Below are 26,735 nucleotides of genomic sequence, written 5' to 3'. Positions count from 1 at the left end.
CATATCATAGAAACTTGAGATACTTGAGAGTATTTAAATTCCCTTCAATAAAACAGGGACTAATGATGTCAGGCTGGAAAATTAGGCACCAAATGTTGACAGACCAAGAACAATAATTTTATCCATTTATTTGAGTCAACTGATGATCAAGGCATACTGGGAAGATTGTCTTGCTCATCGTCTTAAACGTTGCATCATCTTTAAACAAAATTTTGCATATATATCCAGATCGCTTAGCACTTTGCGTAGATAACATTCGGAGAACTGTAACAAATTTTGGAAGTCATTGCCGTGAAGATGTAGATGCAGTAAAACATGAAGAGGATGAAATACGGTGGAATGTAGTCTTCGCAGAATACTGGTTTGGTTGATGCCTTTCGTACTTCCGAGATCCCCCTAAGTGACATTTTTATTGTGTGTTACTGCTCTTAAATTTTAGTTTCACTTCTTCCAACTTGTTTTCTTCTATTTTCGTGTGATATTTTAGTCTCCAAGGAGAAAAACATTATACATCAATGTATCAACGATACATATACGTTATATATGGACCATATATAACATATAAGATATATTATTGTCCTAATTGTCTCTCTTAACACAGTCCATATTAACACGTTGTGTCTTGGCACATTTATATTAGTGCACATTTGGTGATAACCCTACACATAATAATAATTGTTAAGTACGTACAGTATTTTTCTCCTTGAAGATGACTGCAACAATCGAAACCGGTAGAGTATAAAGATAAAATTGTCCAGCTGTTGGCACAAATATCCTTTGTCTAAATTATTTAACAGCTGTACACAATCACCTACGAAAAGCTCTACTGATCTAATAGTCTGCGACATTCGACGCAAACTATATTTACGGTTTCGACTGTCGCATACATTGTGAATGTCTTAAGTAGCTCTAAGAGCGATTTATCTGATTGCTACAGCCGCAGAACGCAGACCAATGGGCTTCCAGCTCTCAGGCAAACACACGAACAATATCTGGGTTACGCGTTTGCTTATATTTGGTATAACTGGACATTCGTTTGTAGAACCTTTTCTCCTGATGGTGGGTCAGGGGTCTCTGGGGCTGTTCTCTCGATGCCGTTTGATGAAGTTCATGTTACGTGGTTGAAGTTATTTTAGAAGCTTCCTGCAGATGCCAGAAGAAAAACTACATAGTTGCATTAGAAGACAAGAAAGTCGGTGACGCACTTCCGATGATTATAAACGATAAAAGTTACTTGCGAACGTCAGGAAATTTTCCGCATTGTCCGCTATAACTTGGCGAAAAACGCACCTCGATAGATTTATTTTTTCTGGATATATTTAGTATGGCCTGTCTTAGCTGTTTCATCCTGTATAAAACACTGACACCTCCGGAATAACATTAATTTTTGTGGCCTTAGAATATCTTTTGTAGGTAGTTTATTAATGCTGCTACTGTGCATTTAACTACTGGAAGACACAGTAACAAAAACACAAAATTGGAAGGCTGAGAGTGAAGTCTACTTCTAATTAAATATTTTTCGTGTGACCAATACCATAGAACATAAGCAACTGGCGGCGGTCCGTCTGGAGTGGGAGGATGGATTGTTGACCTAATCCCTGTTTCATCCTTAGCAAGCGTTCTTCTCAGCTATTTATTTTATATGGGTTGACGGCGATGCTGCCACAGCTTATTCAGTATGCGGCTTACCCAAGTTCCCAGAGCTTCGAGAGTAGTCGTTATGAGTTTGTTTTGTTGTGTTGGCAGCACCGGGACACGCAGGAGACGCTGGCCGTGCTGGACAGGCTGGACCTGGACACGGAGAAGCCCAGCGACGAGGAGATCGCCCGCAAGTTCGGCTTCGAGGAGGACTACTTCAACGGCACCATGTCCTGGTGGCAGCACCTCAAGCCCAAGATGTGGTCACTTTTCGACGAACCCTACTCCTCCAACGCTGCCAAGGTACACATTCACAAGCCATTGTGAGGACTCTTTCACTTTCCAAATACTAACATTCACTAATCACGTAATTAATGTGTTATTTCCAGAAAGTTGGGTTCACAAGGGATGTTGTTTAACAAGTTACCTAAAGATTTCAGATCAATATGCTTGGTGCACACTCTGAGAAAAAGAAAAGAAAAGGGCGCTACACGAAAGAATTATCAGGATGGAACGGAAATCGGTAGATGTGATGCACATGCACAGACAAACAAATGATTACGACTTAAAAAAAATTAGTTTATTTATTCAAGATAAAGTGCTCCACAAATTGAGCAAATGAATAACGCTTTGGTCCACGCCAGAACCCTAATGCTTCAATCGTTTGCAGTTGGTGAAGATCCGGCGACCTTGTTGACCAAAGTAGGTTCTGGCAAGCACAATGACAAGCAGCAGAAACTCTTCAAGTGCGGTAGGGCATTTTCTTGCTGAAATGTAAGCAGCGGATGGCTCAACATGAAGGGCAACAAAACGGGGCGTAGAATATCATAGACGTACCGCTTTCCTCTTAGCCTGTTGTGGATGACAACCAAAGAGGTGCTGCACCCCAGATCATCACATCTGGTTGCTGGGTTGTATGGCGGGTGACAGTCTGATTAGTGTCTCGCAGCTCTCAGGGGCGACTTCGGCCTGGAATCTCATTGACTGGAGTAGATGTTTCTTCAGTGATGAGTCCCGCTTCGAACTGAGCCCCGATGGCAAGCAAAGACGTGTCTGAAGACAAGTGGCTCGCGATACGGCCCGACAGCCCGAAATGGTGATCTTGGGTGTCATTTCTTTTCATAACACGACCCATTTGGTAGTCATCTGTAGCACCCTCAGAGCACAGCAGTACGTCGACGATATTCTGCGTCCCATTTTCTTGCTCTTCATTGTAAGACATCCTTGGCTTACATTTCAGCAAGATTATGCCCATCCGCACATGGCGAGAGTTTCTATTGATTTTCTTCGTGCTTCCGAAAGCCTACATTGGCCAGCAAGGTCTCCGAATATCTCGCCAATTGAGAGCGTCCGTAGCATTATGACCAGGACCCTCCCAGCAGATCGGGATTTTGGTGATCTAACACTCGAGTTGCACAGAATTTGGCAGAATATGCCTCAATAGGACAGACAACCACTCTATCAGTCAATGCCAAACAGAGTAACTGTTTGAAGATAGGCCAAATGTGCACCAACGCGTTTGTGAAGCTCTTTCTCTTGAATATATCACCCCATTTTTCTGAAATAGTAATCATTTGTTTTTCTGCTGATGTTCATCAGATATACAGATTTCCTTTCCAGTCGGTTAATTCCTTCGTGGTACGGCTTTTTTTTTTGTTTTTTGTTTTTTTAAGAGTGCAATAAAAACATGGGCTTTTGCGGCCGTAGTAGATTTCAATGAATTACTTCTGGGAAAATGAATGTTTCTGATGTGATACAATGATCAACGTATTGACTACAATTGCAAACAGCCATCATCACTCATCCTGATTCATTTCTGATCATTCTAGATTCAATAACCTTCTTCTGGGTCCACTGGTGTATTTTATCATCGAGCATCGGTCATGTATCCTCTACCGAGAGTGGTGTTAAGTCACTATGTTAAAGTGGAGTGTGAAGAATGTACAGGAAAGCAACAATGTCGTTTAAGATTATCTCGTAATTCCATCCTCAATAATGGACTCATGGTTAAATACAGTGGAGCTTGTAGATCAGGAAGAGAGTCACAGTAGCCACGACTGAAACGTCGGTTTTATCCCTTCATAGTTATTTTACATGACACCATACTATATGGAGAAAATCAGTGGGAGAAATACGAAGGAATATAAAGCTTGACAAAAAAGTGAATCATGCAGAAGCCATCCTCGGATGTCAGTGTGACTTCGTACACTTACACATCATCAGTGGATCGGTAAATGATTAGAGCTGCAATGCTCTGCTACAGTTAAAACGGTCATTAGAGGGCATTAGGATTTTTCTGTGCTTAGTGTTGTTACCAGTCATGATATTATATATGAGGGCCGTGAACAGCGGCAGATGTTGGTGATCATTGTGAAAGGCTCGGAGATGACACGTTCTCGTGTGAGACAGTATTATCCGGACCTGACATTGAAAGTGTGATATCAGACAGAGCGTCATCTCCGTCGCCATGCAAGTATCCTGGAGGTCACCAGTTGTAGGAGTTATGGACTAGCTAGCCTCGGGAGAGCATACAATGGTTTTACGACACCCTTCCCAACTGACTCAGTATAGGTAATTAGGCGAGAAGAGGAGCAACGTCATGTTGATTCGTGGCCTCATTTTGAATCAATTTTATAATCACTGAAATTACATCAAATACACTCTCAATCCATGGCTTCATTGCGTTTCCTCCCTCCCCTACTTCAGGTTGCTTCACTTCTTTTACCAGGCAGCATACATGGGTCTGCGACTGGTGGCGGTCCAAGGTTAGGTTGCTGTGATAATGCTAATATCCCTATGTACGTATCCCTATTGCTCCTGTAGGCATTGTAGTCTCATCTTGCGTTTGATAGTCGTCTCGCTCTTTCCTTACAATTTCAAGAAAAATCTTACTTGTCTTACTTGCCTTATAATTGTCCTACCCACCTCAGTTTCATTTTCGTCTTAATTACTTTTTCCACTCCAGTTTGTTCCCTTAACCATCCATTTGTTTTTCTTTCTCTCCTACAAGTTCCCATCCACATCAACGACAGATCCCTGAGAAACGCTCAGTCTTCGAATAGTTTTCGCTTTAAAAGCTCTTGTCTCACCGGTAATACCTCACATTGTAAGTTTTCATTTTCAGGCATATCGTTTAGTTTTATAAAGACTATAGAATTTTTAAAGGCTTCACCACTTCGTATTCACTCTTCTGTTTGCTTATTATTCTTTCCATGCGGCCATCCCGTTCAAAAGTGCTAAACAAAGAAGATCTGTTCAACTGGTCCTAGTAACTTCATTGTCTGTTTGTAATGTTTTGTCATAATGATTTCATTGTAATAGTTCAACGTACGTTATTTTAGTGTTATAATTTCTTTTCAAGTCCGCATTAAAGTACTACGTGTTTCACAGTTCCCATTACAATGCATCTATGGTTGTAAAAGTGATTTTAGTAGATACAGTTCTGACCAGAAACGCTCGACTGCAAATATACCTTTCGGATGCAAAATAAGTTTGAAGATCGGAACACAATCAAACCTCACGCTTCACTTTAAATAGACAGCAAAGTCAATGAGCTCTGATGTGTGTGCTCTAAAGGAGCCCGTGTCGTGGGGTATCTTTCTTGTATACGTCATCGGGTTATTCGTGAAGAATGGCGTCCCCTCGACAGCCGAGAGTGCGGCGCGTCCAGTATGTCTTCCTGGTTGCGAAGGTACCAGTTTCTCGCCGCCATTTTTGTGACAGCACGAAAATATTATAATAATAAAATAATAAGACGCGGCGATCTAGAAGATCTAACAGAGGCAAGGGCGTCAACTCTATTCCCCGTGCAACCTCGATGATGTCGACTGCAGCACGCTACGCCGTTCCCCAGATACTGGTACCCAGACGAATTGTCACCCTGCTCCTTGTCAATGTCGCGTAAATCAATGTATATCCCCGTTTGTTGTCCGTATCGTAGCTAAAATGTTTCCTCCTTCGTCTCTGCTCCACTTGTATATTTATCTTCCTTACCTCCCCACGTGTCCGTTACGGCACCACGCAGCATTCACTGTAGCAGACGGTACTTGTAGCAACGTTTTGGCTGTTTCATACTAATTTCTATAGCTCAGCTGACTGTCCCGACTGTATTCGCAGCATGTCATCACGTAAGAAGTATCCTATGAGGCACGACGAATAATGCATGGGGGCGTAATTATTATTAATGGAAATAATTTTACTTTTTTGATTTAGTAGGTGTCTGTCCGGTTACGAAGTCTCGTAAACGGTTGGCCCTGACTAGTATTATTACGCAATCTGACTGCATAGAACAACAACAAAGAATAAAATGAAAATTTCCGTTAACACAATTAATTAAGTCCCCAGCAACTATAAAACCTACGAAACCAAAGCACAAGTATAACTGTTCTGTGTGTGGAAGTATGACTCAACGTACACATCTGGCACGGTTCTTCTTCAATAAAACAAGAAATTTCAAACACCATTTATACTGAAGTAATTAAAGAAAATAGAAATACCATAATTACGCAAGAAAACCAGAATTACACTCTAATCCAAGAACACAAGCCAGATGCTTTGTTGACTGAACCTGTAATGACGCATTATTCAGGACATTGAAATAATGAGAAAAAAAAAGAATAAGAGTTTTGTTACCTTCATATATATTGACGAAAAGCACTCTAAGCATTACAATATCTCCATTGGAACAACATCTGCTCTCGACAAGCACTGCCCACTACGACATCTCAGCAAGCACTGCCTACTACGAGTCCTCGACAAGCACAGCCTACTACGAGTTCTCAACAAGCACTGACTACTGCCACATCTCGACAAGAACTGCCAGTGGAGGCGGCGGAACAATACTCTCTAGCGCGATCTCTGGCGCTGTGGCTCAGTGTAGCCACCTTTCATATGCCCCTCCTCCACAGGCTAGAATTTGATGGTATTTTTGCCAGCATTGGTGGTGAAAATACCACCAAATTCGTCCAAAAAGAAATACAGACAAAAATAAAAGATAATATTAATACGTAAATATCATATAACTAGATTAAATTTTGGCTTTGCACTGACCTTTCAATAACCTAATATATAAAATACAGTAAGGAATACAAATTCTTTCACACATGTGACTTTACATAATAGTTTACACAAGTATTATATGGTTAAACAATTCAATCAATAGCGTCAGCAATGACGAATATGTGCAGGTAAGAGTCTCACAACTTTTCATAAACAGTAATACACAAAAAATCAGTTTATACAAATATTCACATAAACGCTTTCCATAGCTCAAGAAACAAGTAGTTGACAGTTCCAGCAGTAGCACCCCGCAATGGTCAACAGGTGCGAATACCAACAAGTGACGTCATTTTAGTAGAATCAGTTCCATCAATGGCACCCAGCAATGTTGAACAGGTGCTAGAGCAACAAGTGACACCATTTTGTTGTGTCGATTCCCTAAGGTCTCGACACAATGAGTGGCTAGGTGCACGCGAAACTAACGCAGACGGGCGTAAATTCTGAAACAGGAGACTGGATGAAAACTATAAAGAAAAGAAGAGAGATTTTAATATACTTAACTTTAATGTAGTCTTGTTCTTGTTGAAATACATCTCTTGCATAGTAGTAAGCAATTAGCAATGATACACATGGCGCCTTGCTAGGTAGTAGCGATGGACTAGCTGAAGGCTATTTAATATGTCTCTCGGCAAATGAGAGGAATACTTGGTAGGTCTAGTCGCAAGCTATGTCGTCCGTACAACTGGGGCGAGGTCAAGTCCGTGTCTTGTGACCTGCCCTGTGGTGGCGCTACGTTTGCGAATACACAGTGGCGACACGCGGGTCCGACATGTACTACAGGACCGCGGCCGATTTAAGTTACCACCTAGCAAGTGTGGTGTCTAACGGTGACACCACACATTTCAGTAGAAGCAGTCCATCAGTGGCACCCAGCAATGTTGAACAGGTGCAGACACCAACAAGTGACATCATTAAGTAGGAACAGTTCCATTAGTGGCACCCAGCAATGTTGAACAGGTGCAGACACCAAGAAGTAACTTCATTTCAGTAGAAGCAGTCCATCAGTGGCACCCAGCAATGTTGAACAGGTGCAGACACCAACAAGTGACATCATTCAGTAGGAACAGTTCCATTAGTGGCACCCAGCAATGTTGAACAGGTGCAGACAGCAACAAGTGACATTATTTCAGTAGAAGCAATTCCATCATTGGCACCCAGCAATGTTGAACAGGTGCAGACAGCAACAGGTGACATCTGTTCAGTAGAAGCAGTCCATCAGTGGCACCCAGCATTGTTGAACAGGTACAGACAGCAACAGGTGACATCTGTTCAGTAGAAGCAGTCCATCAGTGGCACCCAGCATTGTTGAACAGGTGCTACAGCAACAAGTGACACCATTTCAGTAGAATCAGTTCCATCAGTGGCACCCAGCATTGTTGAACAGGTGCTACAGCAACAAGTGACACCATTTCAGTAGAAGCAGTCTATCAGTGGCACCCAGCAATGTTGAACAGGTGCAGACAGCAACAAGTGACATTATTTCAGTAGAAGCAATTCCATCATTGGCACCCAGCAATGTTGAACAGGTGCAGACAGCAACAGGTGACATCTGTTCAGTAGAAGCAGTCCATCAGTGGCACCCAGCATTGTTGAACAGGTACAGACAGCAACAGGTGACATCTGTTCAGTAGAAGCAGTCCATCAGTGGCACCCAGCATTGTTGAACAGATGCTACAGCAACAAGTGACACCATTTCAGTAGAATCAGTTCCATCAGTGGCACCCAGCATTGTTGAACAGGTGCTACAGCAACAAGTGACACCATTTCAGTAGAAGCAGTCTATCAGTGGCACCCAGCATTGTTGAGCAGGTGCTACAGCAACAAGTGACACCATTTCAGTAGAAGCAGTCCATCAGTGGCACCCAGCATTGTTGAACAGGTGCTACAGCAACAAGTGACACCATTTCAGTAGAATCAGTTCCATCAGTGGCACCCAGCATTGTTGAACAGGTGCTACAGCAACAAGTGACACCATTTCAGTAGAAGCAGTCCATCAGTGGCACCCAGCATTGTTGAGCAGGTGCTACAGCAACAAGTGACACCATTTCAGTAGAAGCAGTCCATCAGTGGCACCCAGCATTGTTGAACAGGTGCAGACAGCAACAAGTGATATCATTTCAATAGAAGCAGTTCCATCAGTTGCACCCAGCAATGTTGAGCAGCTGCTGACCGCAGTCCATAATATTCACTATCACTAATCACACTGTTCAACAGCAGAAATTAAACATGTCCTAGTGGCACCAATCATGTAGAAAAAGTGCAAGTAACAGTCCATAATATTCACTATCACTAATTAGACAGTTCATCAGCAGTAATTAAACATTTCCAGGTGGCACCCATTATGTTGAACAAGTGCCGGTAACAGTCCATAATATTCACCATCACTAATGAGACAGTTCAGTCATGAACAATAGTTTGAATGCACACACAATTGCTTTTACAAAATTATTATCAATGCTCTTACACTAAACATACAAATTATAATAAACACACAAATGATATCAGATAATTATCCTATTAACTATTACAATACACGAATAACAGTAAACCTATAATGTTTATGGGTGTCAGTGCAAACCACAACAAACAAGTAAAATAATATTTAGGAGATAGGTTGGTACCAATTATCTGGGATTATAAAAGGAAAACACACAAAACACACTCACTTGTCTTTCATCCACATTAAGTGCTACTGTGTAATTGAATAGTGTTAACTGTGTAAATGCAATTCTGTCAAAATTTTATATTCATCATGTGTATCAAGTAGTAGTGGCAGCAATATATAACAGTCAATAATAGTTAGTCAACGTCATAGTCATCATGTCAAGACCAATGTTTGCCAAGCCAGATCAAAATGTACGGTTGCTGAACAACTGTCAGTGTGCCAAGATATGCAAATGCTTCCTCTCTCAAAAAAAAAAGTATGTACTGCTTATTGATTTAACAAAGTGTGTGTGTAGACAATCTTCCTTCTACTTGAGTGTTCTAGTCTGCCATCTTCATCCTCCTTGTTCCATATAGACCAACAAAAAAAAATATGCTCCTCACTTTCTTTACCTCTTATCCACCAAAACTCCAATAATCATCAGCATCACATAGTCTCAATACTTCAATAATACCTCTTACGTCGATACATATAAACCTTATCATGAATATCATATATAATACCTCTTCAATACGTCGATACATATAAACCTTATCATCAATATCATTTACCTTACCTCTTGTCCACGAAAACTTCAATAATCATCAACTTCACATAATCTCAATACCTCCAATAATACCTCTTCAATGCGTCGATACATATAAACCTCACCACCAATATCATTTCACTTCCATAACAACTCTTTCCTCTAGTCAATCTCCTCGAACAAGTACAGATAAAATTCTAGTGCAAACTTCAGTTCGTCATCCCATGCAATCCTAAGACACAATGTCCACACACAACCTCTGTGTAACCCATCTAACCCAAATCTCTACTCATTATGAATTATAAGATACATTTTGGTTACCTTGTCCTTCATTAAACAAAAGAATTGCATACATGACCTCTAACAGACTTTAGTTCGAATAACTCTCAGTAATTAAGTACGATTACGGAGTGTGGATGATCATAATATTTCAGTGTGTACACCACTTCAAGAATTATGGCAAACAGAAGCAAACATGTGGAGTATTTCTTGTGTCAAGTGTCACTTACTATTTCAGTTGCTCACGAAGAATGCAGTGTAATAACTGTCAATGGTCTAAACCTAGTGTTGGTATGTCATGTCGTTAGCTTCCTTCCTATTAGCATACATTTATACAGCTTCATAAAACCTCCAGCTCATGTGACTTCAATGAAGTTTCTTGTACCAATGTCGTTCGTAGCATTATAGCAGTTCATTTTCTTATCTTAAAAACATAAGGCACTGAGCGTAAGCAAAACATGCAACAGCGAGTAAATATACCAGTAGAGAACAGAATGTCAACAAGTGGATGCAGCACAATCCCTACAACGAGGCTCTGCCAAGCGAACAATAATTAATACCATAGAGTAACCTAAACTCTATGTTCGTACACTGTACATCAGCATTGCTATATTCAAAATTGAAGAGTAGGTATGACAACAAAACAGAAATGTGTAAATATACAATCCATAAGCAAAGCAGCAAATATATATCTTACATAATAAACAGGTCATTAGTATCATATCAGCATAAGCAGATAAATGTTCATATGTAATCTTAATAAGTAAACATGAAGGCGCAAGCAGATAAATCACAAAATATAACTTACATACATAACCACAGTCAGCACAATTAATCAGGTGACAATTATAATTTAAATAAATAAGCACAGCAGGCACATAATAAAAAAAATATGAAATCAGTGAAAAGGCATAGCAGCCAAGCGATGCATAATATACGCAAGTAATAACACTGTTCATTAATAAAACATTGTCAAAATCAGTTAATGTACGCAAGCACGTCGCTTCACAAGTAAATTCATAGAACATAAAATTTAGCACAAAGTATAAATCACGTAATCGCGAGCAGCAAATTACGTCTAAAGTACGTACCTAAGTGGAAATATGTTACCTGAAAAATAAACTCAGTTAACAGTTACCTTTTTAGTTTATTAGTTTCTTCTTCGAAATTACATTCTTCCTGAAAATTTCTCGATAGCAAGTCCTCTTAACGTCGGACACACACAGAATTTACCTGAAGTTCTTAAATATTTTATACAACCATATCCTGAAAAATACTGAACTTTAGTAACATAATTCATCAAGTCACTCGAGCTTTATACTGAATTTAATCGGAGAAATTAGACTGTGTATTTGTTTACGGCTGTCAGTGCATTCGCACTGAGCGCTCGATCAGCTGTAGGCGCGTGACGTGGGAAGTGATTGTTTGCGGTCAACGACTGCCTTGTGCGGCGCGCAGACTTGACTGTTGCTTTGAGTATGTGCCGCCGCCAAAACATAGCGCGGTATCCTTGTACTCTCCGCATGTTTACGTATAACTGTTGGTTTCTCGGAAGTATGTCATTCCACAAAAATTTTAACGTTAGAAATATGATGTACTCCCCTAGAGCGTCGAGATTTAAGAGTTTCTACTTCGACAGTGTTATCATGAATAATTTTGCGAATTCTATATGGACCGTTATAAAGCAGAAAAAATTTGCGACACAAGCCTTTTCCTTTGTGAGACAAACGATGAGACTTAATTAATACCTTTTGACCAACTGACAAAGTTTTTAAACGACCAGGACGTTTAGCTGACTTCTCTCTTCTAGCAGCCGCAGATGCAATATTTTGCAGAGCCAGGTTCACAACTTCAGAATGCCGCAGTTTCCGTGTAGGCGGAAAAGGAACGATTTCAGAAATGCGATTTGTCGGTGCCTTATTTTTTAATATCAATAGAGGCGGTAAAGAAGTTGAATCATTAGGGAGTTCATTCAGAATGTTTTGAAAAATATGAAGATACTGATCCCACGTTCTGTGATTCTGATGACAATAAAGACGACACAATTTATTGATTTCCTTCATCCATCTCTCTGAAGCGTTAGATTGAGGGTGAAAAAGTGAAATGAAAATTGGTTTAATCTTACGACGCCGTAGAGTACGAAGCCAAATTTTAGAGCGAAACTGTGATCCATTATCTGATATAACCTTATCAACATGACCCACTTCTTTAAGAAAATGTTTGATGAAAGCATTAGATACTGAACGAGCTGTTGCTTTGCGTAAAGGTGTAAAACACACATATCTTGATGTCAATTCCACTGCTACCAAAATGTACGCAAAACCATTAGTAGAACGAACCACTGGACCGAACAAATCGACTGCAGCCATGTCCTTTAATTTCGCTGGAATGATAGGAAACAACGGTGCTCTGTGAGAAATAGTTTGCGGCTTAGCCTTTTGACATAATTTGCATTTGGCAAGAACGGATCGAATACGTTTTTCCATATTACTGAAGTAGCAATATTCTCGTAATTTGTGAAAGCATTTTCTGGGGCCAAAGTGTGCATAACTGAAATGTGTGTACCAAATCAATTTGTTGACCCACTCATCAGGAATATAAACTAACCAAACAGAGTTGTCGACCGATTTCCGTTTAAAAATAATGTCATTGCGAACTAAATAATGCTGTCTAATCGCTACACTTTCCTTTCTCCTCCACTTCTCCTTAATGTCCTTCCAGATTGGATCCTTATTTTGCTCCTTAGCGATGTCCTGGAGCGAAGACGAAATAAAATTCTCAAACGCAACACCTTGAATGTACATCAAACAATAATTGTTCTCTTTGCAGTCCTCCTCAGCACTCTGTTTCAAACCCATAGGTGCACGTGATAAAGCATCAGCAACAATATTTGAAGAACCCTGTATGTAAACAATACTAAAATCAAATTCCTGTAGATACACCGCCCATCGTGACAATCTGCCGTGAGTTAATTATGTTGACATAAGAAATTCCAGAGCTAGATGATCGGTGTAAACCTTAGTATGTCTGCCAAACAAAAATGTGCGAAATTTTGTGAAAGCCCATACAACAGCCAAAGCCTCAAGTTCCGTAATCGAATAATTCTTTTCGGATTTAGAGAGAACACGACTTCCAAATGCAATAGTCTTCTGTACTACAACGCCGTTTTCTTCTATCTCTTGAAATAAGTGTGCACCTAGGCCTTTGTATGATGAATCCGTCGCCAAACAAAAATCTTTAGACAAATCCGGATGTGAAAGAAGTGGAGCAGCAACTAAAGCATCACGAAGTTGTTCAAATTCTGACTGAGCTTCCTCATCCCAACACCAATTAGAATTTTTTCGAGATAGTTCACATAAACGAGGTGTGGCCAAATTGTCCAATCTAACAAAGCGTCTAACAAAATTACAGACACCAAGGAAGCTACGAACATCACGTTTTGTGGTAGGAACAGCATAGTTACGAATAGCGTCTAATTTCTCTGGCTCAGGAAGAATACCTTCTGTAGAAATAATGTGACCGAGAAATTTCACCTGAGAACGACCAAATTCAGATTTTTCCAAGTTCACTGTAATGCCAACTCTTGCAAAAATACGTAATAATGAATCCAAAATTTTGTTGTGCTCACTCCAAGAACGTTTAGCAATAAGAATATCGTCAACATATGAAGTAATATTGTCACGAAGATAAACAGGTAAAATTTCGTTTAAACTACGAATGAATGCTGCTGAAGATACAGTAAGTCCAAATGGTAATTTCCGAAACTGGTAACAGTTACCAAAGGCTAAAAAGGCAGTGTATTTTCTACAATCAGGGTGGAGTTCTATTTGCCAAAAACTTGCGCGCATATCAATCGTGGATAAAACTTTAATTCCATGGAAATGTTGAAGAAGTTCATCTAAATTTTGTGGACGGTCAGTTTCAGGAGTAATAATATTATTTATCTGTCTGGAATCCAAAACCAAACGAATTGATCCATCCTTTTTAAGAACGACATGTAATGGGCTGGTATAAGGGCTGACTGCTGGCTCAATAATGCCCTGATCTAACATGTATTGAAGTTCATTCTTAACCTTGTCTCTGTAAGCCAAAGGAATAGCGTACGTTTTTCCTTGAAATGGTGTGTGTTCTTTTACTTTAAATAAATATTGTAAGCCTTGTATAGTTCCTGTGTGATGACTAAACACTGTAGCATGTGAAGTCAAAATTTGGTGCAGCTCTTCTCTTGCAACGTCATCTGGCACTTCAGCTTTCTTAACCTTTTCATTAATTAATTCTTCGCTATTAATTATATCCTCCATCGCATCTCTATATCTATTGTCATTGTCATGAATAAACACACTGTCGTCATAATGCTCAACGAAAACATCAGAAGTAAGAAACCTTAAACATTTTGTATCAGATTCAGATCTTGCTAAATACTCGAAAAATTTCAAACATTTCGGCATTCCGGCAACAGTCAAATTCACACTTCCTTCTTTAAAGTTCAAAATTGCCTTATGTGTGTTAAGAAACTCCATATCTAATATAATTTGTGTGTTGAGTAATGGAACAATTATAAAATTAGCAGAAAATTCGTATCCTTGACAAATGAAATTTAGGTTGGTCTGTTGTTTAACTTCCACACTTTTTCCAGAAATCGCCCCTCGAATTGTAGTTTTAGAAATAGGTAACACAGGACAGGCAATAGTTCTTTCACATATACGAAAAACTGATTCACTAATGACGTTCAATGGGCTCCCAGAATCTAAAACTGCAGTGAACTTATTCTTAACCACACATACTTCAATAACAGGATGTAAAAATGCATCTACATTATTTTCCTTCTCGTCTAGCAAAATGTCTCTCATGTCTTCCAGGCGTACGTAGTGTAAAGTCGTAGTGTCATTACTTTCTGAACCGTCTATATTGCTGCCAGAAGCCGAAGCCGCAAGCCATTGTCGATTGTTTGCGTCACGTCTTTGATTATTCGCGTCATTTCGCGGATCAATTTCTACTATTTGCACTTGTCTCTCTGAAGTTCTATCACGTGGAGGATGCCAATTAGGTCCCTCCTGTCTGTTAGATGCAAATTCTTGGTTGTGTCTGTTATTAAAAGCCGGCCGCGGTGGTCTCGCGGTTCTAGGCGCGCAGTCCGGAACCGTGCGTCTGCTACGGTCGCAGGTTCGAATCCTGCCTCGGGCATGGATGTGTGTGATGTCCTTAGGTTAGTTAGGTTTAAGTAGTTCTAAGTTCTAGGGGACTTATGACCACAGCAGTTGAGTCCCATAGTGCTCAGAGCCATTTGAACCATTTGTTATTAAAATTTCTGTTTTCCTGTCTGTCTGCATAACTACTTCTTGTGTAATTTCGACTGTCACTTCTGACATTACTATTAGACCTACTACCCTGGTTATTTCTGAAGTAAGAATTTCTATTACTGTATGAATAATTTCTGTCTTGATGATACCGATTACTGTTTCCGTATGATTGATCATTCCGGTACGAATTACCGTTATTATAATTGTCTGTGTAATTTCTGTTAGAACGTCTGTTATTGTCATAAGGCTGGTATCTATTGTCCTGTCTGTTACGTCTGTCATTCTCAAAATTACCCATATAACGCCCGTTCCGATCACTATCCCTTTTCTCTGAAAATATATTATAATTACTGTTCCTGAAAAAATTACAAGAAGTCCCGTCGTCGTTGTCATACTCAAGTTCTTGTAACAAAGTCTTAAATGTCTCAATGCCGTCTTTACATCTTCCGGCTAAAGCAATTTGTCTTATGGATTGTGGCAGCTTAGTTAAACAAATGCGAATTAATTCAGTCGGGCTATAAGGGTTGGACAGCAACTGATTCTTTCGAATCATGTCTTCAAAGTATTCTGCCGGCGTGCGGAACTCAGACTGTTTAAAATTACGCTGCATAATCAGACTATGTTTGACTCTGTCTTGTGTGTTTTCGGACCAATATGCCGATAGAAATGCATGATAAAAATCATTCAGATTATTACAATCTCTAATGAGTGCGCGCATCCGCGTCGCCGGTTCGTTTTCTAAATATCCACACATAAATTCCAGTTTGTGACTTAGTGGCCAATTTGGTGGGAGTGCGTACATAAATTGATCTAACCATGCACATGGATGTATGTCATTCTTAGAATTGCGGAAGATCTTAAATTTCCGAACAGTCAAACAGTGTTTATAGTCAAAGTTTTCGCCTCGTGGCGACAAAGACCTACCGCGTCTGTCCCAGTCCGAATGTCGATTATTGTCAAGTTCGCGCGCCTGGCGCTCTCTTGTTGCATCCCGTAAATGAAACAAATTATTTTCTTCAAACCTCTCTGGTATCTGTGATTCTAAATTTCTTTTGCTGTCTTTTCCTACGATTTCGCCTTCAATTTGTTTGACTTGCTTTTGTAATGCCTCAAATTCCCTTTTCACGCGTTCATTAAATTTTCCCTGATTTTCAACATGCTTATTTATGTTCTGGTACTCTTCGGTTTCTGCAAATGGTAATGGAGCTGTATCATCCGAATCTCTGTCCCCATGTAAACTAAGACTTGTCAATTTATCTGAAATCTCCTCAACTCTTTCCGATAAGTCACCTATTTTTTCTTTCTGTTTATTTACGTCTTCCGTAAGTGTCGCGACTCGGGTTTCAGTATTGACACATTTAGTAGTTAACTGTTCATATTGTTGTGTTAGGTTATTTAATCTGTCATTTGGTACGGATTCCTCGAGTCTCTCAAATATTTCTTCCTTATCGTGTGCACGTTGTAAATTTAACTCTGAAAATTTCTGTACTACCACGCGATCTCTTTCTTCCTGTTCTCTATCCTGTTCCCTTTGTCTAATCTCTACTGCAATTAATCTATTATTGTGAGAATTCAAAATCGGTTGTACTTCTTTTCTGATTTCTTTCATTAATTCATCTTTCATGTTTTTGAAACATGTCCCTATTCGTGAATCTAACCGTGTTTCCATTGTTTCCATCTCTGTTTTAATTGTTCCTATTTGTGAGTCTAATCGTGTTGCCAAAGTTCCCATGTTTTTAATTCAGATCCTAACTGTGATCCCAGTGAATCTAACCGTGTTTCCATTGTGCCCCTATCAGTTTTTAATTCAGATCGTAACTGCTCCATTGTTCCCATCTGTGAGTCTAACCGAGATCCCAAATTTAATATTGCACTCATCAACTGCTCCATATTAAATGGTTCAAAACTTTTTTCGCCTCTCACATTTCCCGCAAAACCAGTTTCCTTCGTCATAGCTGTGAAGCTATCTGTGTTCGATACTACTCCAGAATCTTCTGTCATGAATCTCGTATTCTGAAAATTCTTTGATTGTGAAAAATTTTGAAATGGTTCCGGACTACTTTCCCGACTTATTAAATTATTTTCAACTTCATTATTCATGACACTGTTTTCCTCTGTTGGCGAGTTCGCCATGTTAACAATTTCGTCATTCTCACTATCCATCATTTTTGCCTTTTTCATCGATCGCGTAATCATTCACAAAATATACAAAACTCGTCACTATGCGAAATTTACACACAATGACACTATATCTCCAACAATATCATTCACACGAAATGCTTCCCTCAACCACGATTAACGAACAATTGAAATCTTCCTAACTGTACAAAATTGTCAAACCCGTATACAAGATAACAAAATTAAATTCTGCAAAAAAAAGTACCATTAGAAGAATGACAATTACCAAATCTACACATGCAATATAGACTACAATTACTAACTACAAATTACTACAACAATCCTACTGTCTACTATTTCTACAATCAGAAGAATTCCAAGGGACGATCCGAAGCAGCGGTCGCCACGTGCATGGGGGCTTAATTATTATTAATGGAAATAATTTTACTTTTTTGATTTAGTAGGTGTCTGTCCGGTTACGAAGTCTCGTAAACGGTTGGCCCTGACTAGTATTATTACGCAATCTGACTGCATAGAACAACAACAAAGAATGAAATGAAAATTTCCGTTAACACAATTAATTAATTAAGTCCCCAGCAACTATAAAACCTACGAAACCAAAGCACAAGTATAACTGTTCTGTGTGTGGAAGTATGACTCAACGTACACATCTGGCACGGTTCTTCTTCAATAAGACAAGAAATTTCAAACACCATTTATACTGAAGTAATTAAAGAAAATAGAAATACCATAATTACGCAAGAAAACCAGAATTACACTCTAATCCAAGAACACAAGCCAGATGCTTTGTTGACTGAACCTGTAATGACGCATTATTCAGGACATTGAAATAATGAGAAAAAAAAAGAATAAGAGTTTTGTTCCCTTCATATATATTGACGAAAAGCACTCTAATCATTACAATATCTCCATTGGAACAACATCTGCTCTCGACAAGCACTGCCCACTACGACATCTCAGCAAGCACTGCCTACTACGAGTCCTCGACAAGCACAGCCTACTACGAGTTCTCAACAAGCACTGACTACTGCCACATCTCGACAAGAACTGCCAGTGGAGGCGGCGGAACAATACTCTCTAGCGCGATCTCTGGCGCTGTGGCTCAGTGTAGCCACCTTTCAATAATCAGTTGCCTGACAACGAAGGCCTACGCAATGGTGTACATGGCACTAGAGCACCCCTCATTAGAGGACGTATAACTGTCGACGTAGGCAGATTTGCTACCATTCCAAAGCACCGATTTCGAGTCAACACTGTGGTGAAATTACACAGTCCGTTCCACACACACATAAGATTTCTGCCTGGGCCTAGGTCTAAGCACTCTACAAGTGTGTACTTAATCGCTTCTTTCTTTCCTGAGTGGTCGTATAATGGTGATGTTAGTGTGCTTAAGACAAGTTCTGGGACCTTAAGCTGGAGCATTGCTTTATATTCTTATCGTTCTTTTCGGACAATTGCTGCTATTTGGTTTCTGTCAGCACAAGTTCACAGAGAGCATTCTAGGATGAATGGCTTGTGGATGCGTGGTAGGATGCGCGTTCTGGTAACAGCCTTGAGCAACTGTTCTCGCCGCGAGTCGGCACGTGGTGGAGTGCTCGCCGCTGATGGGGGTCAGTCACCCTTGGCGCTGTCCCACGGGGAGGCGGTGCTCATATCTCACTCAGTCCACCGAGGCCACAGCTCACTGTCCCGTAAGCCATCCCGCAGGGGCTGCAGCTCTGCGCCGTCCCTTCTGTTTAACATCTCCTCTCTCTACACTTGCAACATTCACTCTTCTAACAAAACGTGCTACAACTACCACACTGCATGAAGCCTCTTTCTCATCTGCCTCATTTTCTTGTTCTCCCACCCCTTTCTGTCTCACTTCTTTTGTTTAGTGCTGTTTCCACATTAAATACCCTCAAAGTTAAGCAGATAAGTTAAAATATGTATAGAAGAAACTTCACGTAGTAACTTTGTGTTGTAACACATCTGTCAGACAAACTGAAAATTGTAAGGTGTACAGTGCACTGATATAAGGGGATGCAATTGCACCCGTTTTCTTCAACCTCGTCTTAGCTAAGATCAATAGAGAACTTTGTGTAACTAATCCACAAAGGATTACTTGAGTGCTTCGTTTGTGACGGTACGCACCGTTCCGGCACCTCTGACAAAAAAATCAGAACCGCGGATTATGAGATGTAGTTAGAAAGAACTTTAGTTTTTACCAGTGAAAATGTTGTCTTCGTAATTTTAAACTGAGCAGAAAAGCGTTAAAGTAAGGTTTTAAGAAGTTTAAACTAAGGAAACACTCTCTCGGTGCCCACCGTCAGGAGGTCGCAATATCCGAACCTCTATTGTTATTATTATTATTATTATTATTATTATTAGTATTACAAATCAAGTACTGACTGCTAGACTTTAACGTGCGACACGTCATTTGAAGGGACTTATAGGTCACACTATGTCCTTCTATATGAGAACAGGCGATCGTGAAATTAAGGAATTAGGGCAAGAACAGTCCACTGTGTGTGAAATGGTACGGTTTTACGTGCAGATGTCGCGTGTCTGATGGACGAAGCGTATCGATTGGGCAAATTGACCAATAGTGCCGCACCACTTGCTGAAGGAAAATTCTTGGATCTGTATATGATGAAAATTACATGGAATGGCAGATGAGAAAAAATTAAGAATTAAGGTAACTATACAGGTATCCTAACTTTGTCAAAGTGCTAAAGAGGAGAAGGTTGAACTGGGCGGGCCATATAGCAACGACGGAAAAGAGACCGGTAACTCTCGGAACATGCACCCCGAAGGTTACCTATGGCCACGGAACGCGAGCCACGATTAATTCGTGAGAAGTTGTTATAAAACAGTGGAAATGATGTTATTCTGTTATTCTTAATGAATCGTATAGCAGGAGATGAGATTTTGTCTTGTGAAGTAAGACACACCTCTGTAAGGAGAAGAGAACGGATTTGGACAGTTAACTGAAAAAAGTTTTCATTATTTAGTAGGTTGCAGAAGATAAAAGCTTTTTTCTTTTAGCTTTAGGGTGTATTCTAAACTGCCGGCAGAAGCGTGATGTAACGCGGCACTTCGACACGGAGTAGCTTGTCCGAAGGAGAAGAATTACGAGATACAGGTAACCGATCCTTATTTATTTCCATTACGGAACATAGAAGAGAAGACTAGAAGACTATAAGAGTAGGCCTACCTGGACCATGTTTACATTCTCACAACCCGTTGAGGCCGTGGATTCCCACAAAAACAAAATTTTAAAGAGAATGTAAATCTATACTTATTTCACGCCATAAGCGAGCCAGGAACAGCTCATCTAGCCTATGCAGATGATGTGTCATTAATAGGTAGCACCAAAGTAGAATTAATCGGAATTTTCCAAAATTATTACGAAATCACTGAGATAGTAGTATTAAACGTTAATGAAGTAATGACAGAACACCTGTTCGTAAGTAAGACAATCAGAAGTAATTCAGATTAGGCTGTAGATGGATTCACGTTCAAGACTGTTGACCGCTTCTAGGACGTATAGTATCTTTTTTGTGACAACAGTGGAAATAATGAAGAAATAGATGCCCATCTAGCAACGGCAAACAAAAACACTTTTTAGCTTCATCAAAATCCTAAAGAAAATATCACTTAGTACTAACTTTAAATCCAGTTGTACAAGTCGACAGTTATACCGGTAACATTATATAGATGTGAAGTATCAATATTTAGAAAAATAGATGAAGAAAAATTGTTAATATTCGAAAGAAAAATACTAAGGAAAATTCTGGGATCTGTATATGATGAAAATTACATGGAATGGCAGATGAAAAAATTAAGAATTAAGGTAACTATACAGGTACCTTAACATTGTCAAAGTGCTAAAGAAGAGAAGGTTGAACTGGGAAGGCCATATAGCAACGGCGGAAAATAGACTACTTACAATAGAGAGAGACTCAGAATTAGGTAGGGTGATAACATGGAAGGGAAGGGGAGGGTGGCAAGCTAATATGAACATCAGCGCCAAGTAGACAAATAGTGCACCAGCCAGAAAGAAATGAAGAAGTGGAAGAGGCTCTAAGAGCAGGCGTATGGTCGATAAGGCCCTCGCCGCTTGTAAAGTAAGTAAAACTGATACACAAAAATCTTTGTCTTAGATTTTGTGACCACATGCAGTTTCTGTTGTTGAACTGTCTCTGTTATCGGAGAAAATGTGTACGCAACCATTCTTCGAAAATTATTGCGATTTTTGTCATTGCATCTCAGTTGTTGACATTCGTGCTTCTGAGGCGGTTCTGTGGAGTAGCCGTTTATAACTAACCGTCTGAAGCCGATACCATCGGTAACCAGAATTCTGGAATAACAGTGTATCTGGGTCGAACTTACTTCCTTTGAAGGTAATGTAGCACACAACCTGTTCAGTTTTGTGGATAGCTGTGTTTTGGTACATTAATATTCATGTATCTACACTCCTGGAAATGGAAAACAGAAGACATTGACACCGGTCTGTCAGACCCACCATACTTGCTCCGGACACTGCGAGAGGGCTGTACAAGCAATGATCACACGCACGGCACAGCGGACACACCAGGAACCGCGGTGTTGGCCGTCGAATGGCGCTAGCTGCGCAGCATTTGTGTACCGCCGCCGTCAGTGTCAGCCAGTTTGCCGTGGCATACGGAGCTCCATCGCAGTCTTTAACACTGGTAGCATGCCGCGACAGCGTGGACGTGAACCGTATGTGCAGTTGACGGACTTTGAGCGAGGGCGTATAGTGGGCATGCGGGAGGCCGGGTGGACGTACCGCCGAATTGCTCAACACGTGGGGCGTGAGGTCTCCACAGTACATCGATGTTGTCGCCAGTGGTCGGCGGAAGGTGCACGTGCCCGTCGACCTGGGACCGGACCGCAGCGACGCACGGATGCACGCCAAGACCGTAGGATCCTACACAGTGCCGTAGGGGACCGCACCGCCACTTCCCAGCAAATTAGGGACACTGTTGCTCCTGGGGTATCGGCGAGGACCATTCGCAACCGTCTCCATGAAGCTGGGCTACGGTCCCGCACACCGTTAGGCCGTCTTCCGCTCACGCCCCAACATCGTGCAGCCCGCCTCCAGTGGTGTCGCGACAGGCGTGAATGGAGGGACGAATGGAGACGTGTCGTCTTCAGCGATGAGAGTCGCTTCTGCCTTGGTGCCAATGATGGTCGTATGCGTGTTTGGCGCCGTGCAGGTGAGCGCCACAATCAGGACTGCATACGACCGAGGCACACAGGGACAACACCCGGCATCATGGTGTGGGGAGCGATCTCCTACACTGGCCGTACACCACTGGTGATCGTCGAGGGGACACTGAATAGTGCACGGTACATCCAAACCGTCATCGAACCCATCGTTCTACCATTCCTAGACCGGCAAGGGAACTTGCTGTTCCAACAGGACAATGCACGTCCGCATGTATCCCGTGCCACCCAACGTGCTCTAGAAGGTGTAAGTCAACTACCCTGGCCAGCAAGATCTCCGGATCTGTCCCCCATTGAGCATGTTTGGGACTGGATGAAGCGTCGTCTCACGCGGTCTGCACGTCCAGCACGAACGCTGGTCCAACTGAGGCGCCAGGTGGAAATGGCATGGCAAGCCGTTCCACAGGACTACATCCAGCATCTCTACGATCGTCTCCATGGGAGAATAGCAGCCTGCATTGCTGCGAAAGGTGGATATACACTGTACTAGTGCCGACATTGTGCATGCTCTGTTGCCTGTGTCTATGTGCCTGTGGTTCTGTCAGTGTGATCATGTGATGTATCTGACCCCAGGAATGTGTCAATAAAGTTTCCCCTTCATGGGACAATGAATTCACGGTGTTCTTATTTCAATTTCCAGGAGTGTATGATAGTTCCCCATAAAGTAATGGAATTTAGTTTGATGCCTTTTGCCATTTAAAAATGTTTCGTACTTTCGATCTGAATGCTGTTACTACAGTTTCGTTAGCGCTATTATAGTTTTTAAATAAAATTTCAGCACCGGTTGCACTACTATCGTAATTCTAAAAACAACGATCGGTTTCGGACTGGTGGTATACGCCAGACGTTCTGAAGAAAGTTTTTCTCCGTTCCTTTACATATGCTGGACAAAAAACTATCATACTTTCCTAAATACATATGTGTGCCTCGAAACAATAAGCTGTATGACACATATAATATATACATTATCAGTTCAAACAGTACAAACTGACCATCTTACGTGGTACCATTCCAAGATTTCGTATTTCTGGTGTTAGCTGTTCTCTTTTTGAGGATCTGTCAGAGCTGAGCATTATATGAAATAATTCGGGATTTTTCTCTTTTGAATACATTGCGACGTAATTTAAGTTGTGAGAGGCGCCCTGGAGGCTTGTCTCAGAACGAACTGCACCTTCTCTTTTTCTTTGTTTAGGTTCGTCATTCACACTGCTAAACTCTGCCTTGAAATCTAGCAGAAAATCCAAAGAGATTTTTATCTATGTGAAGTACACTAGTGAAAAGACAGAAGATCTTCGTTCTGTGGTAGCAGTTGGTTGTTACCAACGACAGCATCGCTACATCAGAGTTTTCTTTATTTCTTTTTTTAGTTATTTATCTTGACTTCTAGCATGCATACATTTTAGCTAACATAGTTTAAAGAGATTGAAAAATATTCTTGCATACATTTTATGGCGTACATTCGTAAATTTATCTTGAAACTCAAAATGTTATATGTATTTACTTAAACTACTACACAGTTGACATTTAACTATTCTTTTGTATTCAAGGAGTTAATTTCAGTTTGTCATTTAAGTTCAGTGGCCTCCATTACTTTTAGATTTTGATGTCTTCTTGTGCTATAAGCCTTCCTATACCTTGCTATGAGATCATTTGCACTCCCAGGTGTACCTCTAAGAACTAAGAAAGTGCAAAGTGGCCTGCAGTGACGAAAGTGTCTGGAGCTTTTTCAAACATTTGAGTCTGCCTTTCCCACAGCTATTGCATTGAAATAGGATGTGATTTATATCATGAGCTGTTACTTAACGACACTCACAGAATGGTGTTCCAATTCGCCGATTCTATGTTACTGGGCAGGGACAGATCCGTGATTGAGACACATTTTCCTTGAATGTCTTGAACTGATAACCCACGACTGTCTTGGTTTGAATTGCTGCATACTTGCACACCTTTTACCTCTTGGTCTTTGATTGTCGTTCTATTCTTCCTGACACAAAAGAATCGCTTGTTGTTTACTTTTGGGAGATAATCTGTGTACGGTAGCAATCTGTCTACAGTGTGGGAGTTTTATGTCTGCATATCTTCCTTTGCTAATTGCTTCTCTCGCTAGTCGACCAGCTTAGTCATTGTATTTAATTCTGTAATGAAATTTAATCCATACAAATTCTATGATTTGACGAATTTTCTTTGCATGATGGTAAGAGATCTACGTCGGAAGTGTATTTACTAGTTCTTTTGTTCCAGTTCCTGTAAGTGATTGATTTTGGAGCGCCTTGTGTGTCGACTATTACCGCACTGGTGATTTTGAGGAATCTTGCGTATTATATTGCCTGTATAACAGAAACGTTTCGGCTAGAAATATAAAAGCAACACATGGTAGTTGAAACTCCCTTTTTTTCCACAGTTTGTCGACAGAAGAAAGCGCATCCTGTGTCACTTTCCGTGGTTATTTTTGAGCCATCTGTATGGACTGGAGTATATTCCTTTTAATTTTTCTTCCAGGTACGATCAAGGTGAGAGCTGCCCAAGTCATTTCCTTTTGTTGGGACAATTGTCGCATATAGACAACTGAAGGACTTCAGTTTGGTGTATTTTATTTTGCAAATGTTTCCATTCCCGATTTGAGAGAGTATTTCCCGCTTTTTTGTCAGTGGATGGTTAATATCTGCCATTATTTGTAGAATATAACGTCCGCGTTGCATTATTCTGTCAATATAGAGGCATTTATATTGCTTCCACGAGAAGGGCATTAGTGGGGAAAGAAAGCATAGCTCCGAGAGAGAGGCGCAGATGCCTTGTACACTTATCAGCCAAAACATTGTGACCACTTGGTTAATGGCTTTTTTGTCCGCCTTTGAAATGAAATACGTCACTGATTCTGGGTATCAGGGATCCGACAGTTTGCTGATAGGTTTGTGGAGATACGTGGCATTAGATGTCTATGCACAGGTCTTGTAATTCGCGTAAATAACGGGCTGATGATTTGCGTCCCCGGTGATGGCGCGATAGCACCCCAGAGGGGTTCCATAGGATTTACGAGGTGTGGCTAGAAAAAAACCGGACTATTATTGGTGAAACAATAAAACGAATGCAATAAGGCTGAAAGTCGCGTGGCCTGTCACGTGACTCTCGCTCCGCCTACTGCTCGAGTTTCATCTGCCTCCTGCACTCAGTCTGCCCGTGGCGTCTGTTTTATTGTTTCACCAGTACTAGTCCGGTTTTTTTCTAGCCACACCTCGTACATCAAGGAATTTGGTCGCCGAGACATCAACGTCGGATCCTAATGCTCCTCAAACCACTGTATCACCGTTCCGGTTCGGAGACACGGACAATTGTACTGCTGAAAGATGACATCGCCGTCGGAGAAGACATCAAGCATGAAGGGATGCAGGTGGTTCGCAGCTGTCAGCGTGTCTTCGATACTAACACAGGTCCCATGCGAGGGCACGAAAATGTCTTCCATAGCACAATACTGCTTCCACCAGCCTGCAACCTTGACACGCTGCATGTTTCGAACCGCCGTTCACCTCAATGACGGCGTTTGCGGAGATGACCATCAACCTACTCTGGCAAAAATGTGATTCATCCGAACAGCCGACACGTTTCCTTTTATCGACGGTCGAATCTCGATGGTCCCGTGCCCACTGATATCCAAATTGACGATGTCTGTTTTCAATATGTGAGCACGTCGGAGTGGCTTGCTGCGGAGCTCCATGTTCAATAATATACACTGCTGGCCACCGTAAATGCAACACCAAGAAAGACAAGAGGTAGCACAACAAAATTTATTTTGTAGATAACATGTTGACCAAGTATCAAATGATTACGTTTACAGACGTCTGTGACATGTGGTTCCTGCCAGAATCAGTAGCCAGAGTAGCCGCCATTGTTGGAGATCACA

At 40.9% G+C, this 26,735-nt stretch overlaps 1 protein-coding gene across 1 annotated transcript in view; it reads left to right on the top strand.

Annotated features, from left to right (window-relative positions):
- Positions 1 to 26,735, top strand: part of LOC126237119 (potassium voltage-gated channel protein Shaw-like) — a 369,116-nt gene that overhangs the window by 300,227 nt on the left and 42,154 nt on the right. The window contains exon 3 of the mRNA XM_049946934.1: positions 1,747 to 1,941. Coding sequence (XP_049802891.1) covers positions 1,747 to 1,941 — 195 coding nt within the window. The remainder of the gene's footprint in view (positions 1 to 1,746; positions 1,942 to 26,735) is intronic.

Source organism: Schistocerca nitens, chromosome 2 (genome assembly GCF_023898315.1).
Source record: "Schistocerca nitens isolate TAMUIC-IGC-003100 chromosome 2, iqSchNite1.1, whole genome shotgun sequence".
NCBI lineage: Eukaryota > Metazoa > Arthropoda > Insecta > Orthoptera > Acrididae > Schistocerca > Schistocerca nitens.
The sequence above is the reverse complement of the archived record's forward strand: the minus strand, read 5'-3'. Positions and strand labels throughout refer to the sequence as shown.